Genomic DNA, 22,768 nt, shown 5'->3' on the forward strand with positions numbered 1-22,768 from the left:
TAATGTTTACTAACCGTTTAGTTTGTGCTCAGCATCTTGCCATGGGCTGTTAAGTAATTCTAATCTGTACCTCCCCGTCATTCTTGGGAGCTGAGTCTAATCCCCCCAGCTTGAGTATAGACACCCAGCTAGTTGGAATCTGCGCATAGACTTGAATCCAGCAGGAGAAGTGCAGAATCAGAGCTCTGAACCACTATCTCCACACTCAGTCTGCATCAAGTGAAAGCTTGTTTATCCAGATATTGCTTGAGTCCACGGAGGTTGATCCCACTATGAGTAGCAGGAAATATCTGTGTAAGCCAGCCTGACAGTCCTTGAGGTTGGCTAATGACCTTGACTTGAGCCCTAACAGATCTGAGATCTTAATGCTGGAGAATCAACACATGAAGCCTCGTTCAAGATTGTAGATCTGACTGAGCAACACAGAGGAAACGAAAATTGATTTTTCCCTTTGCAAACCTGAGAGGTATTGTAAGTGTCTCAGTGGAGAAGAGTACTGTAAATGAGATGTGGATACTTACCATGCCACGGATGCTGCTCCCTGTGTGTGCCCACAGCCCTTTTCCTGGGGCCTTCTAGAGGCATTGCCATCTAAGTGTACAACATGACTACCTATCATGTCCAAAACCATCCTAAAGGAATTAATGTACCTCGGAACTCAGAGAAAAGATTCTCCCAAGCCAGATGAGCACAGTTTATTGTGCCCAACTGCACTTACAAGCCTGTATGTACAGCTCTTTGCTTTGTGGGTGTGTTATTCAGAATTATTATTGCTGTATTGAAATGCCATGGCTAAGCCAACTTGGGGAGGAGAGGGTTTATTTCACTTGCAGTTCCATATAACAGTTTATTATCAGTTGCAGTGAGCACAGGCACTCAGGCACACCAGGGACCTGGAGGCAGGTGCTGATGCCAAGCCCATGAGGGTTGCTGCTTACTGCCTTGCTTCCCATGGCTTGCTCAGCCTGCTTCTAGAATCAAGGACCACCAGCCCAAGGATGGCCCACCCACAATAGGCTGGGCCCTCCCCCATCAACCATTAGTTAAGAAAATTCCTATAACCTGATCTTATGAAGGCATTTTCTTAATTAAGACCTCCCCTCAGATGACTTTAGCTTGTGTCAAGTGGACATAACACAAGCCAGGATAAAGGCAATGTATCTGTGGTTGTGAGTTTGCAAGGATAATGGCATAAGAACTCTATCTGCCTGTTTCAAACTCTTAACACCTCTTCAGCCTTCATTCACTCAGCCTTTACTTGAATATTGACCAGGGGTAGGGGGTGTGAGAAAAATAAATGAGGTTAAGAAAAGCAAACATGATAAGTGGTCCAAATCTATAATCTCAGCTCTAAGGAGAATGAACCAGTAGAAACACAAGTTCAAGGCCAACCTGGACTAAGAAAGAGATAGGACAGAATGCAGGCAGTGAAGCCAAGGAGTAGTTCAACCTTTCCTCTGGGAACCCCACTTTGAAGCAATTTTGCTAGGAACCCTCAGCATGCTTAGCATGCTGCTGCCTCCACAAAGGCAGGTATGCTCATGACCAGTGACTGGTGCTGGTAGGAGACAACACCGATGTCTTTTTTTAGCAGCTTTAAAGTGTGGGAGTCAATAGCAGGTGACCAGTGCCTTCAAAAGTCACAGGAAACTCTCAGCAATGCTCCCTGGGTCCCCAAAGTGACCCACAAAATCCAGGGGCACCAACGTGTTGAACCTGTTGCTCCCAAGTAGCCCCTGTCAAACTCCAAAATCCAGGGAAGATTGTCCACAGTCACTCAGAACCAGGACCCAGTCCTGACTCTGCAGGAGCCCGACTAACAGAAAGCATCTGGGTGCTAAGAGGCACCAACAAACGCCGTTACTTAACTTTAGAACTGTTTGCATCAATCACTCTGCTGAAAAGGTAAAACATAAAGAACAGGAAGGTCAATGAACAAGAACAATGTACGATGACTCGCAAATGAAGATGCCACGTTGAAACCCACTGCTTTGTATTCTAACCTTAAAAATCAGCTTAAAGGGGAGAAGATAGAATTAAAGTCTAGCAACATAGCTAGGTAAGTATTAGTTTTGAGGCTGAGAAAATGGATCATTAGGAAAAGCACTTGCCACTGAAGCCTGACAGACTGTGCTCCATCTCCAGATTGCATGTAAAGGGGAAAGGAGGGAACGGAACTACAATGTTGTCCCTGGCCTCCAAAAGTGCCATGGTGTGCTTCCCACACATACACATGCCATATATACATCTAAACTTTAACTAAAATTTGTTAGATGTAGGCTATGCCTGAACGTATACTGGTGTAATCAGAGACATGTATTGCCTTCTGAAAATGCTTGAGTGAAAAGGAATTCAGATTTGCATATGAACACTTGATGTCTTAAAGTCCACGAGAAAGCACTGGGATTCCAGCTGTTGTTAGAGTTCATCTAAAAAAGCTATTCTTGACTAGAGGAACTCATCCACTCCCTCCCTTTCCTGCAGATCTTGCCAAAGGCTTTGAAACCAGGCCAAATCCACCTTTGGAGCAAAAAGCCCTCAGTGGGTAGTTTTGTGAGTTCTTCATGTTGTGGTTGTCTGTTGTGGAGTGTGGTCTGGTTTCTGTTGTACTGTTGATGGTGGTTTGAATGAAGATTGTCCCCATAGACTGGGATATTAGAAGACTTGGAGGCTCCATTTGGGGTAGCTGTAGAATCTCTAAGAAGTCAGTCAGGAAGTATGTCATGGCAGGAGGGGGGTGAATGTTATTAGTCTTACTCCACTTCCTGTACACGCTGCACTTGGTGCTCATGGTTGAGAAGTGATCTCTGATCTTCCTGTGCCTGCCTGCCCGCCTACCTTTCGCCATCCTGCCTCTATTCCATGATGGGCTATCAATTTGTGGTCCTATAGTCCCAAGTAGACTCTTCATTTTATATAATTGTCATGGCGATGGTGCTTTATCACAGCAGCAGAAAAGTAACAATGCCCTGGGCATAAACCCAGCGCTTCATGCTTGTGACTGCTCTACCATCCAGCTTTATTTCCAGTCCTCTCGCTACTTTTCATTCAGAAAACCTCACTGGCCTTGAACTCACTTCATAGCTTAGACACACCTTGACTTTGGGATTCTCTTGATTCACCCTCCTAAACAGCTGAGATTACAGCCCAAGTCATCAGGATTTCAGCTTTTTGATGTCTGGATTTCCTTTGGCCACCTAAAATTTATATATCTGTATAAATATTAACTATTACACTTACTAACTTACTGAAGGTAAAGCTTAAGGTTATTCCTACTCATGTCCTGTAAAAGAAACAGTGGTATATTCTCTAACCAACACACTCATTAAAGAGCAACTGACCATAATCTCTTTGTCACGGTTGCTAAAGTTAACTTAGAGTTAATGGTTCAACAAATCCAAAAAATTCTAGAATTACTGAAGGAAGCAAGGGAGGATATAGAATTAATAGGTTTTTAATTTTAAATCTATCGTGGACTTCTTTTGTTTTGGATACCTATCTAAAAGTATCTTCAACAATGAACACACATAGTAGCACACAATTGTCTATAAAACCCCAGACCCAGGGGATCTGGTGCCCATTTCCTATCTTCATGAGCTCCAGCATGCACATGATACACATACACATATTGGCAAACACTCGTACACGTTAAGTAAATACAATCTAAAATTTTAAATCATTAAAAATCAATTGATACATCAACAGACAAAAGAAAGGTCATATAAGCCTTGCAGACAAATCTCTGTAGTGCCTTTCCTCATAAAATTCAACTTTTTAAAAAGACTTGACATAAGTATCTTGAAAAAAAGGTAACTTTGCAATTTCTTAGATGTAGCTTGTACCAGCACGTTTACTGGTGTGATTGAAGACATGTGCAAAACAGGTAAGCCAAACTGGAGAAACTAACTGGGCTACATGCAGAAGAATGTTGTTTAACACTTAAAGAGCTACCACACCCCAAAATGAATACACCTGGGTAAAAGACCAATGAGAATGCAAACTATTATGAGAACATTCTGTGAATTATGACAGACACAGGACACTGCAAAACACAGAGAGAACACGATGAAATCTGCAGGCTTTGGTTAGTTAACACCTGCAACAGACTTGCTCATTTTAACAAATGAACCACACTTAATGCTATATTTTAACAGGGGAAACTTCACATGTATGAAGAGGAAAAAGAAGGGAGATTACATGGACTCAATTTAGAAAAATCTTTTTAAAAGCTATACAGCTATAGAACCTGAATTTGTACACAGTAGTTCCTTGTAATTATCAAGTTTTGAATATTTTGAAAATGGTCACAGTAGGAGTTTCTAGGAAAAGAATAATGGAAGGGTCACACACATATATTTTAAATTGTCAGGAGCTTGTATGTCAAATAAACACAACTCATCAATCACAAACTTTCAAAACACATTAAGTAGCAAGGCCACTGAAAGTTAAAATTAGAAGTCCTTACTTTAAGTTTTTTCTTTTAATATCTTTTAATCAATTTTTGAGAATTTATTATAGGCATACCATGTATTTTGTTAATATTTACCCTCATTTCCCCCCTTAGACTGCCCTAGATTCACACCCCACTCCTTAACTTCGTGTCTTCTGTCTTTTTAATTCAATGTGTGCTGCTCATGGAGGCTTGGCTGCAGGGCAATCCAAGGGTGCATGGTCAACCCTCCCTCAAAGAAACTGGCTCTCCCTCCCACCCCTCAAACCATTTTCAGCTATGGTGGGAGTGATTTTAAGTCCTGTGAAGATTTTGTTTTGTTTTATTTTTGTTTATCCTTTTTCAAACATTCCTTTAGATTTTGAATTTAGCCGTGTTAGTTTTGTAAATCTGGAATTTTCCTCTCAGAGAGTTTGTATTCCCCATGAGAAAAACAGTTCTGTTATTACTAAAAATTATCATTATTGCATAAACAGTACTGAAATGTTAGAGAAAGTTTAGAAAACAGAACAAAAATAATTATATTCCCACCATCAGAAGAGCCATCTGTGTAAATTTTCTCCCCCCCTCTTTCCAGTGTTATTAAGAATAACTACATGGGGGGTTGGGGATTTAGCTCAGTGGTAGAGCGCTTGCCTTGCCTAGGAAGCGCAAGGCTCTGGGTTCGGTCTCCAGCTCCGAAAAAAAGAACCAAAAAAAAAAAAAAAGAATAATTACATGGGAACAACCTGTCCCTGGAGTCTCCTGACTTCCACCTGAAGCCTCCAGTTTATTTAAGGTGGTAAGAAAACAGACTCCTTCGTTAGATCCCATTTAGTTTCTGAAAACCCAGTGGAAGCTTAAAGAATGGGATTAAGGGGTGACAGATTGAAACATTCCACTTGATATACACAAACAACGTTCCTCTGTGGATAGTCTGCATGGGTTACCTCCTGTATCAATCAGTGAGATCCAAGGCTAGAAGAACCCAGACTATACATTCTGTCAGAGGCGAAGTACAAGGAGTCCACTACTGTCCAGAATCCCAGCATGCTTTATGTGGCTGCCATCTCGTAGACAAGAGAGACAGGGGAGAAACAAGGGTGCTCCACTAAGGCAATGATGCCTGAGGTGACAGACAATGGCTGAGTTGGGTACTGAGTATAGTGACTCAGACAACAGCAAGAATTTGGAAGAAGGGTGCCTGGAATTAACAAGTGACAAATAGCTTTGCCGATAAGCTTTCTCTGGTCCTCTTCTCTTTCCAAGTGCTCCTCTGTGAATGTGAAATGGCTGCACCATTCTTTTATGCTGGATAACAGATTCAAGATGTGTAAAATCTACAGGAGACAGCAAGCAGGAAGAGCTGCATTTACTACCTATCACTGTGAGCCTACAAGCCCTGGGTTCGGTCCCCAGCTCCGAAAAAAAGAACCAAAAAGCACACACACACACACACACACACACACACACACACACACACACACACACACACATGGGCACGGGCGGATGCACATATGTACCAGACATGCAGAAAAAGAGGGAGAGACAGAAAGAGATGAGAAAGACAGAGAGAGAAAAGGCAAGAGAGATGGGGGAGGGGAGAGGACTGAAGTATACATGCAATGTAGATCAGAGCTCCCAGCGCGGCCCAGGCAGATGCACAAGCAAAGAACAGCGCTAGACTGTGACCCTTCAAAAGCCAGCTGTGATTCCCACTAGCCTTGCTTCACATTTCCCTGCTGTTGCCACAGAGACCAATGCTAAATAGTTATGATAGCCAAAACTTCCCAGAGAGCATGAAGTGGACACATCTTTCAGTCCCAGCCTTAATCTCCATCAAATCTGTATCTACACAGGGCACTAATTGATGTGTAACTGCTTTCTGACAACAGTGCACAGGGTGAATATTCCAGCCAGAAGTAAATAATATCTAACAGTGAAGAAAAGAACAGAGAAAAAGAAAAAAGTCATCATTTCGACATTCCCCGAAATGTTTCTGGTCACCCTGCACAAAACACTGTTATTCTTGGTGTTGTAATAAGCCTATGAGTCTTACCCAACGTCTGTCTAGCAGTGTGCATTTTCCTTGAATGATGACTGTTTTTTTCTATCTATATGAGAATCACTGCTTAGTAAGTCATGTAAAGCATGAGTTGTCAAGAATATCTTCCCTTACTCCCCCGTCTCAAACACATTTGAGAATAAATGAGATTAAAGTAAATTTAAGAACTACTAAAAAAAGAATCCTTTCAAATAAGTTCTCCACATTAAGCACAGAACCGTTACATGGTATGGGCTTCAGGTAAGATCTAGCCACACAGCTCACTTGTATAGAAGCTTCAGGGGGTACAGCCTTGCTGGTGGAAGGAAGCTTGTTGTTGGGGGTGGGCCTTGAGGTTTTGTAGCTTGTCCCACTTCCTGTTCTTCCTGTTTCCTCCACATGTGCAATGTGATCTCTCTGCTTCCTGTCTGCCTGGTGGGACTTAAGGATTCTGTTCCTTTCCTTCCCAGCCATGATGGACTGTATCCCCTCTCCCCAAAACTGGATCTCTGAAAGCATTTTCTCCTGTAATTTGCTTTCCACAAAACAGAAAATTAACAAATACACATGGATAAAATATTAATTTACATGACATTTTGTTCAACACAGGATTCACTATTAGTTCACTTTCTGTCTGTTTATTGTTTTTTGAGACAAGGTCTTCCCGGGTGATCCCCAACTCCCTGTAGTATCAAACCTAAAACTGCTCATCCTCTTGTTTCCACCGGCACAGAACAAGATCCCTCCAGATTTATGTGGTACCAGACATTGAATCCCAAGTCCTGTGCATGCTAGGCAAGCACTCTATCCACTGAGCTACCTCTCTAGCCCTCCTAGTTCACACCTTTTTAAGATTTATTTTTATTTATGTCTATGTTTGTACATGTGTGCACACATGTGACTGTAGTGTCTGCCAAGACCACAGGAGAACACTGGATTGTTCAGATCTCTAGCTACAGGCAGTTGTGAAACACTTACATGACAGCTACAAACTGCATCCTTTTTTTTTTAACCAAATGTTTATATACATCAAAGAATTCCAACAGTGGATCTTTCACATATGAAGGACAAAGTATTATATACATACACACAGCAAGGGATGGCAGGGCCATAACAGGAGAACTGATAGTTTCCCACAATTAAAGGTCTACCATTTCTGGTTCATTGCTCTGCTCCTGCCTCTCAAGTACACTTACAACTCTGAGAACAGGGCTCCTCACTAGAAAACATGTGAAGAAAGGGCAAGGCAGGAGGGGTAAAGGTACAAAGTTGAAAATGAACTCAGTGTGGCCACATCACCCGTTAGCTCATAAGAGTGCTAGCATGAAACTTAACACAATAAATTATGCACACTAACTGATTTACTTCAAAATGGCCAAGTACCATGTGTGTTCTTCTGTGACTTGGTTACCTCACTCAGGATATTTTCTAGTTCCATCCATTTGCCTAAGAATTTCATGGTGTCATTGTTTTGATAGCTGAGTAGTACTCCACTATGTAGATGTACCACATTTTCTGTATCTAGTCCTCTGTTGAAGGACATCTGGGTTCTTTCCAGCTTCTGGCTATTAAAATAAAGCTACTATGAACATAGTGGAGCATGTATCCTTGTTATATGTTGGAGCATCTTTTGGGTATATGCCCAGGGGTAATATAGCTGGGTCCTCAAGTAGTACAATGTCCAATTTTCTGAGGAACCTCCAGACTGATTTCCAGAGTGATTGTACCAGCTTGCACTCCCACCAACAATGGAGGAGCATTCCTATTTCTCCACATTCGTGCCAGTATACGCTGTTACCTGAATTTTTTATCTTAGTCATTCTGACTAGTGTGAGGTGGAATCTCAGGGTTGTTTTGATTTACATTTCCCTGATGACTAAAGGCGTTGTACATTTCTTTAGGTGCTTCGTGGCTAATCGATATTCCTCAGTTGAGAATTCTTTGTTTAGCTCTGTAGACCATTTTTAATAGGGTTATTTGATTCTCTGGAGTCTAACTTCTTGAGTTCTTTGTATATATTAGATATTAACCCTCTTTCAGATGTAGGATTGATAAAGATCTTTTTCTAATCTGTCGGCTGCTGTTTTGTCCTAACTGTCTTTTGTCTTACAGAAGCTTTGCAATTTTATGAGGTCCCATTTGTCGATTCTTGATCTTAGAGCATAAGCCATTGGTGTTCTGTTACAAACTGCATTCTTGTCCTCTAGAAGAACAGCTAACTCTCTTAGCTGGGCATCTCTCCTCCAGACCACCATTCACTTTTTTATCGATAATAAATGTAGACAATATTTATAAATGTCCTAAAGATTGAGAAATTATTATCCACCCTATGGTAGTATAAATTAGATGGTTCTAATTTAATATATAATTGTTCTTCAGGAACTCATTTTAGATTTCTCATTTGCAACACACATTTGAATTCCCAACCTATATATAACTTCAATTTCCCCACTTTTTATTTCTTGAAATTTTCGTCGAATTTATTTATTGCCATCTTGAAACCAAAGAATAACATTTTTGTTCTCTTGTTTCAAACCGACTCACTTGAGCATATCTGCCCTTCTTTTCTAACAGCCAATCCATGTCCCTCCAGAACTCTGAAACTCTCAGTAGAATAGACTGAAAACTCAGAGGTCTAAGTTTAAACAGAAAATGTCTGCTTTCAAAATGAGGTGAATAAGCTCTCTTGACCTTCAGGTCACTAGCAGGACGACACACCTCTGAATGCCTCTAGATTTTTTGCAGGGAGTTAAGCAAAGTTTTACTCTGACGGGCCTCATAGGCCGGGTGAGATGCAATACTCACCAGTGGACTGTGGCTCTACACGATCTCTAGAGTACTCACACACTTCTCAGCCTGCAGTTCTCCACCTCAGCAGAGGAAGGCAGCTATCAGCCCATTCAGGTTAGAGACAACTCACCCCATGTGATGTGGTTGTCAGCATGGGGCTTCCCTCAGTCCTAATCTTTGACTAGGATTCACCTTGAAAATTACAACTTGTACCAGCAAGGTGTCTCAATGGGTAAAGCCTGATGACCTGAGTTCCAACCCGAGTCCACATGATGAGTGGAGAGAACACGCACAGGCACACGCACCCACACAGAGAGAGAGAGAGAGACAGAGAGACAGAGAGACAGAGACAGAGAGACAGAGAGACAGAGAGATATGAATATAACAGGTACCTTTTAAAAAGAAACAAATCTTCCAACCCACCAACCTTATGCATGTGACTTGTTAGTCAAGTTTCATTAAACAATGTTTTCCTACAGATATTCAGTAAATTATTACATCTTTGCTATTTTTCCCTAACATTAATTCAACTTATTGATTTAAACAACCTTCTAGGATCAAACTGAGTTTGGAGCCATGGAACACTTGCCAGGAAAGGAAGCTCAGGGTGCCAGAGGATCCAAAGGATCAACAGAAGAGTTCTCACAGAGTGAAATCCACATCACAGTCCACATGACATCTCTTCACCACATGCAGAAATCCAAAATGGCTTCTCCATGGTTCTCTTTTGAATGTGTTTTCTGTCCGGCTCAGAGCCAACCCCAGTTGATAAATGGTTAGGAATGTGTTAGGCTGTTATCTAGGCTGATGACACCCAATGAAACAGAATTCTGTAGGTCTAAGTACCTCAAGAGCTAATCCAAGGATGCCGCCCCAGACCCTCCTTCAGAGCTGGACACTGAACCAGTATTTCTGCTTTTGCTGATTTATTTTATTTTTATCTGCTCACAAAATAACTTTTAGACCGCTTAAAAGGACGAGGAGTAGAGGTGTCCCCTTCTTTCTTGCAGACCCATTTAAAAAAACAAATAAATAAATAAAACAATCCACACTCATAAGATATTTTCTAACTTTCTATTTTTGAGTGCATTTTTTAACAAACTTTGGTTTCGCTTTCTAATAATATGTTCCCTCTAAAGAAACATGTTTACCCCAAGGATATAAAAACCACAAAATCACAATTCTAATTCCATTTCAGAATCAACAACTGGCATCTGTGCTAACTAGAAGTTCCTCTCTGTCCTAACTACTGTCATAACTACTAACGCTACAGTTCTCATTAACTGCCTGACATCTGTTTCATCCAGAATCTGCTCATTTATTTAATTTACTCCTAATTAAATTCTGGTATCTTTACAATGAACCATAAACAAGTCTGTACTGGTAAATGTTACATTGCTGGACAAGGCCTCTATTCACCATGGAATGACTGCAGGCCATGTTTGAACCCAGCACAGTTAAGGGCAGAACCATCAGTGAAATCAGGCATGGGAGTTGGCTCTGTACTTTAGAACAGATTTCAATGATGTTCAAGTCCCGGTTCCCATGTGTCCCCTCATATTCTGTTAACCAGTCATGAAGATAATTCGTTTTTCTTTTCAATGCTTGGGTCATGTAGCCTGTATGGCCAGACTATCCTCCCAAACAAAATAGTGGATGTTACTCACTAGAGTTGCTCTAGTAATGTCTCCATCATCAAAACTCACCTACCTCAGTTGTTTCCAGACCTTCTTTCTGTAAGGTCCCTTAGTGGTACAAGGTGCCATGCCAGGGCACATTCCCTGGGAAGGGAGCACCAGTTTTCAGTCTCTTGAGAAGACCCTAAACATCTTATAGCTAAATTCCTTGCTCTGGCAGAATATGCCAGAGGATAAGTCTAAAGAAACAGAAAGTTAGTCTGAGGCTACGGAACCTGAGATATAATCTGGCCCCAAGCCTTAGGTACCTGTCCAGGACAGAAGCCTGTTTCTCTGTCTTGTGTCTGAGACAGCCTGCAAATACTGCACTGTAGGTTTTCTACCCCAAAGGCAGCTACCTTCTCCATGCTTCTCTAGTGCATGACACCTAGGACAGAGGTTTGGATCTGAGACAGCCGGCAAACATTCTGCTGTAGGTTTTCTACCCCAAAGGCAACTAGCTTCTCTGTGCTATTCTGCTGTGTGACCACCCCAGGACAAAGCCTAGCTTGTCCTAGACAGTTCTCACCCAGGAAAAGAAGAAATAAACAGAAAGAGAAATTCTCCCTCACAGGCACTAACATCCACTTGTGTCAACTGTTCTAGGCCTACATATGCAGTCAGAAAGACCAAGTTCTTCACCCTCACACTGTCTAACTAGAGACGAGATGGAGAAAGATGTATGTGGTCTGATTAATCTGTGATCAAGTCAGTCTGGTTTAGATAACAGTCGTCTATCTGGAATCGTTCAGCTATGTCACTCTAAAGTCTAACCAGGTATGTCTGCTCTAATGAGTGTCCATTATCTCCAGGCCAAGTCCAAGAACCATGCCCAGATGTTAGAGGCCCGGCCACCGTGTCTGCTCGCTCAAACCCTTCCACATTGCTGAAGGAACAAGACACTCCAATACCAAGTTCTCAGCACAGTGCAGATTTATCTGCCCCAGAGAGACAAAGGGAGGGGAATAAGAGGCAAACACAGAAGAAAAAGGACCAGGGAGAAGGGGAAGGGAACAACAGGTGGAGGGAAGGGTACTTGTCCTGGAGGGGGAAAAGACTAAGGACTGTCTCTGGATACCGAGGACACAGATGTGGCTCATAGGTGAAGAGGAAACCCTGTGTTAGGAGGAGGTGTTTAATTTTAATCAGGAATGTTTATTAGATGAGCCAAAGTTGCCTTTTGATTGCTGGGCTTCCATACTTTGACAGCTGGGTCTTGGTGGTCAGTTTTAGGAATGCAATCAGACTGTTTTTCAGCATTTTTTTAAAATTATTTTAGGCACGGGGACGGGGATGAGCAAGGCCTGTCAGCGCCATGTTAGCCAGGCCCCGGCTTGTTAGAGTCCCTTTAATTGGAACGTTTACATCCTAACAGCAGAGGAAGGAGAACTAAACAATCAACTCTGGAGATGGAGTTGGCTGGAACTCTGGATGACACTGATGGTCTCAGCACCAGCACCCAAACACTCGCGTTTGTTTGACATGAAAGTGAGCTTAGCAGCTGAATTCAAGCTAATCCTCCAAAACGTTTCAAAACGTTTCAAAACCTTTCAATACATTTCTTTTTTTTTTTTTTTTTTTTGGTTCTTTTTTTCGGAGCTGGGGACCGAACCCAGGGCCTTGTGCTTCCTAGGCAAGCGCTCTACCACCGAGCTAAATCCCCAACCCCGTTTCAATACATTTCAATACGTTTAGCAGAAGTAGGACTATGAAATGCCGCTAACCGCAATCTTCCTACCTCAGGCCCTTTACGAAATGCCTTTACAGGTGCGTAGATTTTTAACTCCCTTTTAAACAAATCGATTCATCAACTGAAGACCATTTGGAAGATCTGCTAAAAAGATTCTCCTTTCACAAAAACAAGATTCCAGAAATCTTTGCTTCGTTCTTCCACCACACTCACTCTTGATTTAAATAGCAGAAAGTGAGTCAGGATATGGATACCAGATTAGAAAAACATATCTGCTCAGAGGCACCAGGCAGGGTCAATGTTAAAAATCTTGCCTTAATTCATTTATTTATTTTTTAGAGAAAATGAGCAGAAAAGACACTGTGGTATAATAATTTGGTTAGAAAAGAAGGCTGATAAGTATGATGAAATCCAAGCCACGTGACAGACATAGACACATGGATCTCCTGACTGAACAGAATATCGTGAAGCGGGGCATAGACAAGGAATGAGATGGGGCAGGCCACAGCCGTGCTCCCACGGGAACACTTTTTGCAGATTCCCTAAAGCAGAACTAGCAAGCGACTAACATATTATCCCAAATTCCTCCTGGCTAAAGTCCTTAGAATGTCCAAGAGATGTTCACCAGAAATGAGAGAAAGTGCAAATTACCTTTCATCCCGGCACAAGTGGAAAGGGCCGGACCCTTGGGAGATGCAGTCACAGTGGGGTGCCCTGAGGAACTAGAGGAACCCCAGCCTCTGGTTCTCCTCTCTGTTTTCTAGCTCTCAAGTTCTGAACAGTTTTTTCCCCCACCTCGGTGCTCTGTCCTGAGCTCCCAAAACATTAAAACAACTGAGTGACACAGGAGACAAAAGGAAACCTGGGAAACATGAGCTCACACGAACTTTGTCCCCTGCTGAGGTGATCTTCTGAAATATTTTGTTAGTGATAAAAAAAGAATGAAATTGAATTAAAATAAAAATAAAACGCTGATTGACACACTGGTTAATAAATGATTGGAGTTAATTGCTAAAATCTGTGTAGCAAAGCCAGCAATGCCAAACCTGAAGTACCACACAGCCTCACAGAGTTACAAATTCACCAGAGGCTGAGTGCAGGGTGCGGGTCAAGGTCCACCCCCAAAGCAACTAACAGTAACTAACAGAAGGCAAACCTTAGGAGGCAGCACAAGCCAGTTACTGATCCAGCGTCTCTCCCTTTCTCTAGTTAGCTGTGATCCACCTGCCTCAGCATGTGTTACCTCAAGACAATAATGTTATGTCTTCCTGTGAGGGAGTTCTACAGAAACTGGAACCCTTTCCAGACACTTACGAAAAGAAAGCTTGCAAAATAAATTAAACTCACTATAGGCTCTGCGCTGGGATCCTTGCCAGAAGAATATTCACAAGATACCTAAAGCCTGATTCTGTACTTCAGAAGAACCATAGCTAGGGACACTAGTTATGTTTTCACCGAACACCTGGGATAATTAATTGGCCCATAAAAACTTTACGATTACCACAGCCAAATAAAATAAACCAGACCTGGATATGTTATTTTTAGGATTTGTCTTGATGTCTTTTCTGAAGGACAAAAAGCATTTCTAAGACAAAAATAGATAAAAAGAAAGGGCAAACTAAATAGCCAGAATTAGAAGTAGCAAATCAAGAAGGCAAGGTTTGTGAGGACCCAAAATAAAATTGCTAGCAAACAATTTACAGAGAATTTTCCTGGACTATGAACAAAGACACTGATGTCTAAAGACTGAAAAGCTGTGTTTCTCCCTGACTGACTTACAGGTACATGCTGGAGATTTGAAGTTCATGGGACCCTTCTACACACCCCACACACACTCACACACACTCACACGACACAAACTCACATACACACACATTCACACATACTCACAAACACCACACACTCACATACAAACACACCCACACATACCACACAGTCACATACACACCACAAACTCACATACACACACACACACACCACACTCACACACACACCACACACACACACACACCACACACACACACACACCACACCACACATACACCACAAACTCACATACACACACACACACCACACTCACACACACCACAAACTCACACGCACACACACTCACACACCACAATCTCACATACACACACACCACACTCACATACACCACAAACTCACACGCACACACACTCACACACCACAAACTCACATACACACACACACCACACTCACACACACCACAAACTCACACGCACACACACTCACACACCACAAACTCACATACACACACACCACACTCACATACACCACAAACTCACACGCACACACACTCACACACCACACACTCACATACACTCACACACATACCACAAACTCATACACAAACACACACACACACACCATAAACTCACAGATATACACACACACCACACACTCACATACACTCATATATATTCCCATAAGAACACACTGACACATACACACTCACGCACACCCCCCAGTGCACATATCAGAAAACTGTAGAGAAAGGCTTTGACCGAAGGGTGCTGAGCAGTTCCCCAACGTTTGCCTCGGCCTCCCAGTAGGTATCCTTAACTTCCTATAAAGGGACAAGGGTGGGATGTCCCTGATAACACTAACTCCTACCCACCCCACTCCTATATTTACACACATTTTTTTTCAGTTTATTTATTTCATTGTGTTCCCATGGGCATATTTTTGCCCTGTGTAATGACAATAATACATAAATAATTCTACGCCTTACCTTTTCTCTCAAATTTAGATTGTAAAATTTATGTTTAATAGATAAGCAAGAAGTTAATAAACTGTAATAGCACTTGCTTGCCATTTCTAATTATTTTCAATTCTAAGTAAATATAATTACATTGCTAGGGACCACATCCTATTTATATGCAGTGCACCACAGCCAATACATGGTGGTATAGGGTAGTAAAATGGCTGAAAACCCTTACATCTCTTGAGTTGGAGATTTATTTTTATTCTTTTTAAGTGTGTGTGTATGTATGTCCGTGTGTGTTTCTCTGTGTCTCTGTGTATGTGTCTGTGTCTCTGCCTGTGTGTGTGTGTCTGTATGTATGTGTATGTGTGTGTTTCATGTGTACGTGTGTGCTCCTCACGGAAGCAATAAAGTTTTAGATCTGTTGAAGCTAGAAAGTTATAGGCCGTCACGAGCCACCGGAGGTGGGTGCCAGGAACTGAACTCAGATCCTCTGGAAGAGTAATGTGTGTGCTTTTACCACAGAGCCACCTCCCCAGCCTAAAGGACAACTTTTAAAAAAATCAAATGTTTTGCTACTATAGAATCCAACTATACACTGAAGGGATACATTCTGAAGATGACGGTGACAGCATATTGAAAAAAATCAGTCCTCTCAGTAATTAACCATCACGTTTCTATAAGAACAGAGAAAAACCTTCTGCACCCTCTGAGCGCCCTACTGGCCCAACAAAAGGTTCATGGGACAGCCTAGAATCCAAGCTGAGGTGTTTGGGGCTGTGGTCCTTGGTGTGGGACAGCCTAGAATCCAAGCTGAGGTGTTTGGGGCTGTGGTCCTTGGTGTGGGACAGCCTAGAATCCAAGCTGAGGTGTTTGGGCTGTGGTCCTTGGTGTGTCCAGCATGAGGGCATGCACAGTGCATTCTGTGTTGTTTGAGTGTCCTAGACCAAGGTGTGAGGAAGGGCGGGTCCTACAACAAACATCTCAGACTCAATAGGCATTTGGTGCATCGCTGTATGTACAGGCAAAATGCTCACACATGAAATGTGAAATGAGTAAATCTATTGTTTTTTTAAAAAAACTCACTTAATACTTGAAAAAAAAATCTATGTAGGGACTGGCGTCAGCTGATGGACATACAAAAACCAGCAGCTAGAGCGAGCTAAGGAGGCTGTGAACGACTGCTTTTTTATTTCTAGGAAAGTCCGTGGTTGCACCCCAGCACCCCAGCACCCATCACCCCAGCACCCCAGCACCCCAGCATGTCAGGGCTTCCTTATCACAGTTTGCACACCACAGGCTTCAGTTCAGAAAGACAGACAAGTGCAGGCTTTACAGGAGGAATTCTTCCCAAGATGAAAGTCTTATTCAATCACATAGCGGATACATGATCCAATTTCCTGTTGGTGAACTACAGCCAACTGCAGATGTCGCTTTACATAAAACACAGCCTGCTCTGGCTCCCTTTACATTTAATATGGAGACTGTTTTAAATTACGTGTGAATAGCACCACACTCTATGGACTCTCAACTATAACCACGTTAACAAAAGATGCTCAGATGCAATGAAAATATTTAACATAATGGTGTGAATACTTTATATATTACAGTTTGTGCACTCTGTATTTAGAGTGTGTCCATTTCAACATGGGAAGGTTAAATTGAAAGTGAAATAAAATTTATCATGTAGAAAGACTTAGAAGAAATTCTTTTCAGAGCATTTTAATAGCACTATTACTTTATAAAAATATGAGACAAGAAGGCTAACCAGGGGCAATGAAAATATTTTAAAAATAGTGGAATGGAGGCACTATACGTATATAAAAAAAAAACATTGAATTTTTAGCAGGGTAAGTTTCATGGCAGGAACTTATGCCTTGAAGAAACTGTTAACACACACACACACACACACACACACACACACACACAATGACATTTAAAGAACAAATTCTCCCAAAATTAAAAGTCATCACTTTGACCTGGGAACGGTGGTACACGCTTTTAATCTCAACTCTCAGATGCTAAGTGAACATCTATGAGTTTGAGAACAGACTGACTATTCCATTTAGAGAATTAGCCAAACTTGCACAGTGAGACCTTGTCTTTAAAAAACAATCCTTTAAATGCTAAAACAGCATTTTAACAACAAATCATAATTGTATAATTTCACCTCTGTAGCAATGTTCCTTGTAACTGAGTCACTACACAATATTATCATTGATGAACAAAATATTCTTTATTGAGGTGTGTGTGTGCGTGTGTGTGTGTGCACACGCGCACGGGCACATGTGCATGTAGCATGTGTGTGTGAGCACATGTGTGTTTTTTGCACCTGAGTACAAGTATACATATACCACAGCACACAATGTGGAGGTCAGAAAGTCTGTTCTCTTTTCCTCCTCTGGATTCTGGGGATTAAACTAAGTTCATTAGTCTTTGGCCATCCCACCAGCCCAACAAAAGAAGCTTTAATGCCAATGCCAACTTGTTTACTCCTTCCTTCTTTCCTTTCTCCCTTCCTCCCTCCTTCCTCCTTCCTTCTTTCTTCTTTCTTCCTTTTCCCCTCCTTCTTTCTTTCCTTTTTCCTTCCTTCCTGTTTGAGATGGAGTTTTCTGTATCCCAGGCTGTCCTCACACTCACTTGAACTTCCAATCCTCCACCTCCCAAGTCCTGCCATACAGGCATGCACTACCACTCTAGCTTATGTGGTGCTGGGAATTGAATCGCCTGAGCTGCCCGAATCCTGGGCAAGCCCTCTACCAACTGAGTCATATCCCCAACCCACACATATCAAAAAAGCCTAACCTAATCAATTTCATTGTTGTGAGATTCTATAGTATTCTAGAAGTTTTTCTTAATGATTTTTCTTCCCAGAGAGTTTCAGAATCATTCCCACTATTAAGTGGTCTGATTACAACCCTCAGCTTCAGCATTTTGATATATTAGCTGGGCACAATCTCTTATAAATCTGATCACGTAATAAATACCTTCACTCCTGAGAGTCAACATTAACTAGAGAGGGAAGGCGTGAGAAAATTAACATCCGTTGCACCAGATACTCTGCGGATATCAAGTATCCAATATAAGTCTGGAGAGATGGACCAGCAGTTAAGAGCACTAGATGCTTTTCACCGAGGACCCAGATTCGTTTCCCAGAACCCACATGGCAGCTGCTGACCAACTGTAACTTTACTTCTAGGTATCTGAGGGCCTCTGAGGGCACCCAGCATGTGCACATGTAGTGCACAGTCATATATCTAGGCAAAATACCCATACGCATTATAAAGAAAAAATTTAAAATATATCCAGTACAAAAAATATATGCATGGAAGTAAACATTATTAACTACTCTGAAGTCAGCAGTCATAGGAGAAGCAAGGGATACACCCACAATTATAAGTGGAACTGCAAATGTAAGTGGAAAGCCATGTCTTTCTATGAAACTGGACTAGCTCCTGCTCATGCTACATCTCCCACAAATGTATCAAGTGCTGAAAGTGCTCTAGCAGTCAGAGAAGACGCTAACAGCCCCGAATCCCCGTGAGGGGCAGAGTTACGCTCATCTGAAAAGCAAGCATTTTCTGTGTCTTTTCTTCAGGTTCAATACTCAGATGATTTGAGTAAGCCGGGATTGCTTGACTGACGTTCAAAGCCCAGTCTCAGAACAAATGACAAAGTGCATCTGGAACCGCAGCTGGAAGCTGGAAGACGCACGTCGGAGACAGCACCTCGTGACTGAGGTCGCCTTGTTTCACGCTCTGTAAATGGGTGTCACAAAACACAGCTCAGCCAGCCACAGAACTGTAATTTTCATTAGAGCAATGTGAATTAAAGGAGTACCGAAGCCAGGAATGTGGTCCCACACCTGTAGCACCATCACTCATGACACTAAAGTGGAAGATTTGCCCTGAATTTGAAAATAGCCTACGTTACCTACTAAATCCTAGGCCATTAACAGTTCTATAGTAATACCTTAATGAGGTAGAGAGATGGTGGTGGTGGTGGTGGTGGTGGTGGTGGTGGTGGTAGTGGTGGTGGTAAGATAGATGATAGATGATAGATAGATAGATAGATAGATAGATAGATAGATAGATAGATAGATAGATAGATAGACAGACAAACAGGCAGACAGGCAGACAGATAGACAGAGGCATCTAGATTAGGTAGATAGATGGATGATGGATAGATACATGACTGAGTACTGAGAAGAAAAGACAAGTACCCAATGCAGTCTAAAACTTGACCATCTGAGACAAAATTCATTGTCTTCTGGACCTTTCCTAGTTTTCATGAGTTACTCAGAATATATAATCATTATTAAATATTCTTTTTTTTAACCCTCTAAAAGTCATATCTTTCAATGCCGGCCCCAAAGGCCAGACTTTCTGTCCCTCTGTCTACATTCTCCCATGCCTAATTGCCCTTTAAGGTCAGAGCTGCAATGATTATACACATAAATACATACATATGTATGTATATATGTACATATATATGTACATGTATTTGTATATGTGTGCATGTATATATGTATATACATATGTACATGTATATATATGTATGTGTGTATGTACATGTGTGTATGTATATGTATGTATTTATATACATGTATACATGTATGTGTGTATATATGTGTGTATATTTATATACATGTATAAATGTATATATGTGTTTGTGTGTATGTGTGTGTGTATGTGTATATTTATACATAAAACAGTGGCCATCCAATTATCCCTCCTGGTGGCTTTGATGCCAAATCTCATTCTCCCTCTTCCTTGAGTAACCCTCATAGATTTACTTAATCTTTACATTGAGACACAACAATCTTCTTCCCTGATTCTAAACTCAGTGTCCTTTCCTATCATTGCCTGCTCCCAACTAGTCCACAACAGCCTACCAATCCTACCTCAGTCTTCTCTCACTACTAATGCCAGGATGACCTCAAAGTCAAAATCGGTTGGGTGTAATGGCAACCGCCTTTATCCTAGCTAACCCTAGCACTCAGGAGGGCCTCTGAACTCAACACCAGTCTGGACAACAAAGCAAAGTCCAGAACAGCTAGGGGCTACACAGAGAAGACATGTCTCAAACGAATAAACAAACACACACACACATCACTATCACCCACAGTCTATCTGCGCCTCTGTGGAAAAGAAACTGTGTGGGAAAAACTTCTCTCCTCCGCAGCTCATCTCATCAGGGCCCATTATGTTTAGAGAAACTGCTCACGTACCTACTTCCCTTTGAGATGTACAAGGTAGGATCATCATTTAAGATAATTTATGAGAAACTCCCATTATACCAGAAAATCAACCAAATCAGATAAGCCAACCATGTTGAAATGTAACAATTTTGCATTTCTTAAAGCACTCATAACAGTAGTTTTTTAATATCCAATCTAAAAGTTACAACAGCAGCAACAACAAACAACTATCACGCTCAAATTGTTCTAGAGTCTTCCTTAGGACCATGATTCTTGTCTCTCCCCACATGTCCATTATAATCCAAAGTCCTTTTTCCACTCAGGAAAGGAAAACATAGAAAATCAGATCCTTCTTATTTTCTAGGCATCCATGTCTGTTCAAAAAGGAAAATGGTTGGAACAAACAAACAAACAAAACACGGCAGATCGAGGCCTGTTTGTACCTTACCACTCGGTGTGGCACTTGTTCTGAAGCAAACCATGAACTTGACACATTGCTGTGTGTGCCGGTTCCACCACAGTGCTTGCTTCAGTGTAGTCATGGAATATGTTTCTTTTCCATACAGGGTCTGGCTGTATAGCCCAGGGCAACCTCGAACTCACAATTCTCCTGCCTAAGGATCCCCAAATGCTGCTCTGAAAGGTATATACCACCATAGCCAGCTTCAATAAATGGATTCTTGACAGTGAAGTTAGGTACTGTAAATAGGAGAGCTCTGCTCAGCCACTTCTGATTAGACGGCTCCGAGAAATATCCAAAGTAACGTTTAAATCTCAGCCCAGGAGATGGCTCGGCAGATGGGGGTTTCTTGCTGTATAATCCTGGCAGCCTAGGTTCTCTCCCTGCATGTGCACATGCACACACAAAGAAAATATTATCTTTTTAAATTTAAGTTTACCTGGCCAGAGATTTACATAACTTAATTTTGTTTCCTCCTCTTCCCCCTCCTGCTCCCCTCCTCCTCCTCCTCCTCCTCCTCTTCTTCTTCTTCTTCTCTTTCTTCCTCTCTTTCTCCTTCTCCTCCTCCACCTCCTCCTCCTCTTCTTCTTCTCCTTCCTCTTCTCTTTCTCCTCCTCCTCTTCCTCCTCCCCTCCTCCTCCTCCTCCACCTCCTCCCCCTCTTCTTCTCCTCCTCCTCCTCGTCCTCGTCCTCCTCCTCCTCCTCCTCCTCCTCCTCCTCCTCCTCCAGCTCTTCTTTGGCTCCCCCCCTCTCCTTCCTCTCTACCTCCCCCTTCCGAGACAGAGTCATCCATAGTTTGGGTTGGTCTCCGACTCACTATGTAGCCAAGGATTACCTTAACGCCTGATCTTTTCTCAGTGACCCAATTGCTTGGATTAGAGGTATGCACCACCGCAAACAATGTCATTCACCAACTGTCCTGCTACCTAGCACCTTGGCCCTTTTTCTTCGCTTCTGGGGCTTTTAGGATGAACTAGTTTCATGTGCACTGCTAGGACTATACAGAAATCAGCCATCATAACTCACAGTCTGGCTGCTAGGAAAGATGAAGCTGAGGTTCCATGACCAGGCACTTGGCAAGAGGCTCTAACTTTCATGATGAAAGTCAGTGAAAAGCAGCTCTTGGCTGCTGGGACCTGGTCTACTGGGGACACATTGTAAGGATCCTTAGAGTCTGGGTAGGGGTCTGGCAGGCTCACGGAAAGGCAAAAACTGGCAGAGTCGTGAGCTGAACCTGCCAGGTGGCAGGTGGAGAAGTGGGATACGTCACCTGCCTGGAAGCTGAAATGGCAGAATTGCAATTCAAGCAGCGGAGACGGCTGGCACTGGAGTCAGAGCTCTGCCAAGAAAGAAGACTCATGAAAGAAATTCAAGGGTATGCAAACTCACATCGTTTCTCCCTTTCTCCTCTGTCTACCAAACGCATGTCAGTGTTGCATAAATGCAACAATAAATTGTCTACTCAATGCAGTGTAATATTTCAGTTTTTAAATCTCCTATTTCTGCTTAGGAATCTAGGGAAAAGGAGCCATTTTCCATATAAATACATAAAACTCTAATAAACGTATACCTGTCACCAAAACAATACTAAATGTAAATTCTGTTTTTTTTTCTCTTGCATAGCCCTAAACATCACCTTTAACTCAGTTAGGCCTGACATCTGTGAAACCATGAGGATTGGAAGGATGTTTCTGAAACAACGTTTCAGTCACTGAGTTTAGTGGTTCCGGAATTTTCTGCGCTCTCTGAACGTC

At 42.1% G+C, this 22,768-nt stretch overlaps 1 protein-coding gene across 2 annotated transcripts in view; it reads right to left on the reverse strand.

The window, feature by feature from the left end:
- Arhgap42 (Rho GTPase activating protein 42) overlaps window positions 1-22,768 on the reverse strand; it is a 230,111-nt gene that overhangs the window by 199,848 nt on the left and 7,495 nt on the right. Inside the window, exon 1 of one of the 2 annotated variants that reach the window (XM_006242515.4) lies at window positions 13,281-21,491. The exons of the other annotated variant lie outside the window; for it this stretch is intronic. Coding sequence (XP_006242577.1) covers window positions 13,281-13,287 — 7 coding nt within the window. The 5' untranslated portion in view covers window positions 13,288-21,491. Of the gene's footprint in view, window positions 1-13,280; window positions 21,492-22,768 lie in introns of those variants that run through there. 2 annotated transcript variants of the gene reach the window in all.

Source organism: Rattus norvegicus, chromosome 8 (assembly GCF_036323735.1).
Source record: "Rattus norvegicus strain BN/NHsdMcwi chromosome 8, GRCr8, whole genome shotgun sequence".
Lineage (NCBI taxonomy): Eukaryota > Metazoa > Chordata > Mammalia > Rodentia > Muridae > Rattus > Rattus norvegicus.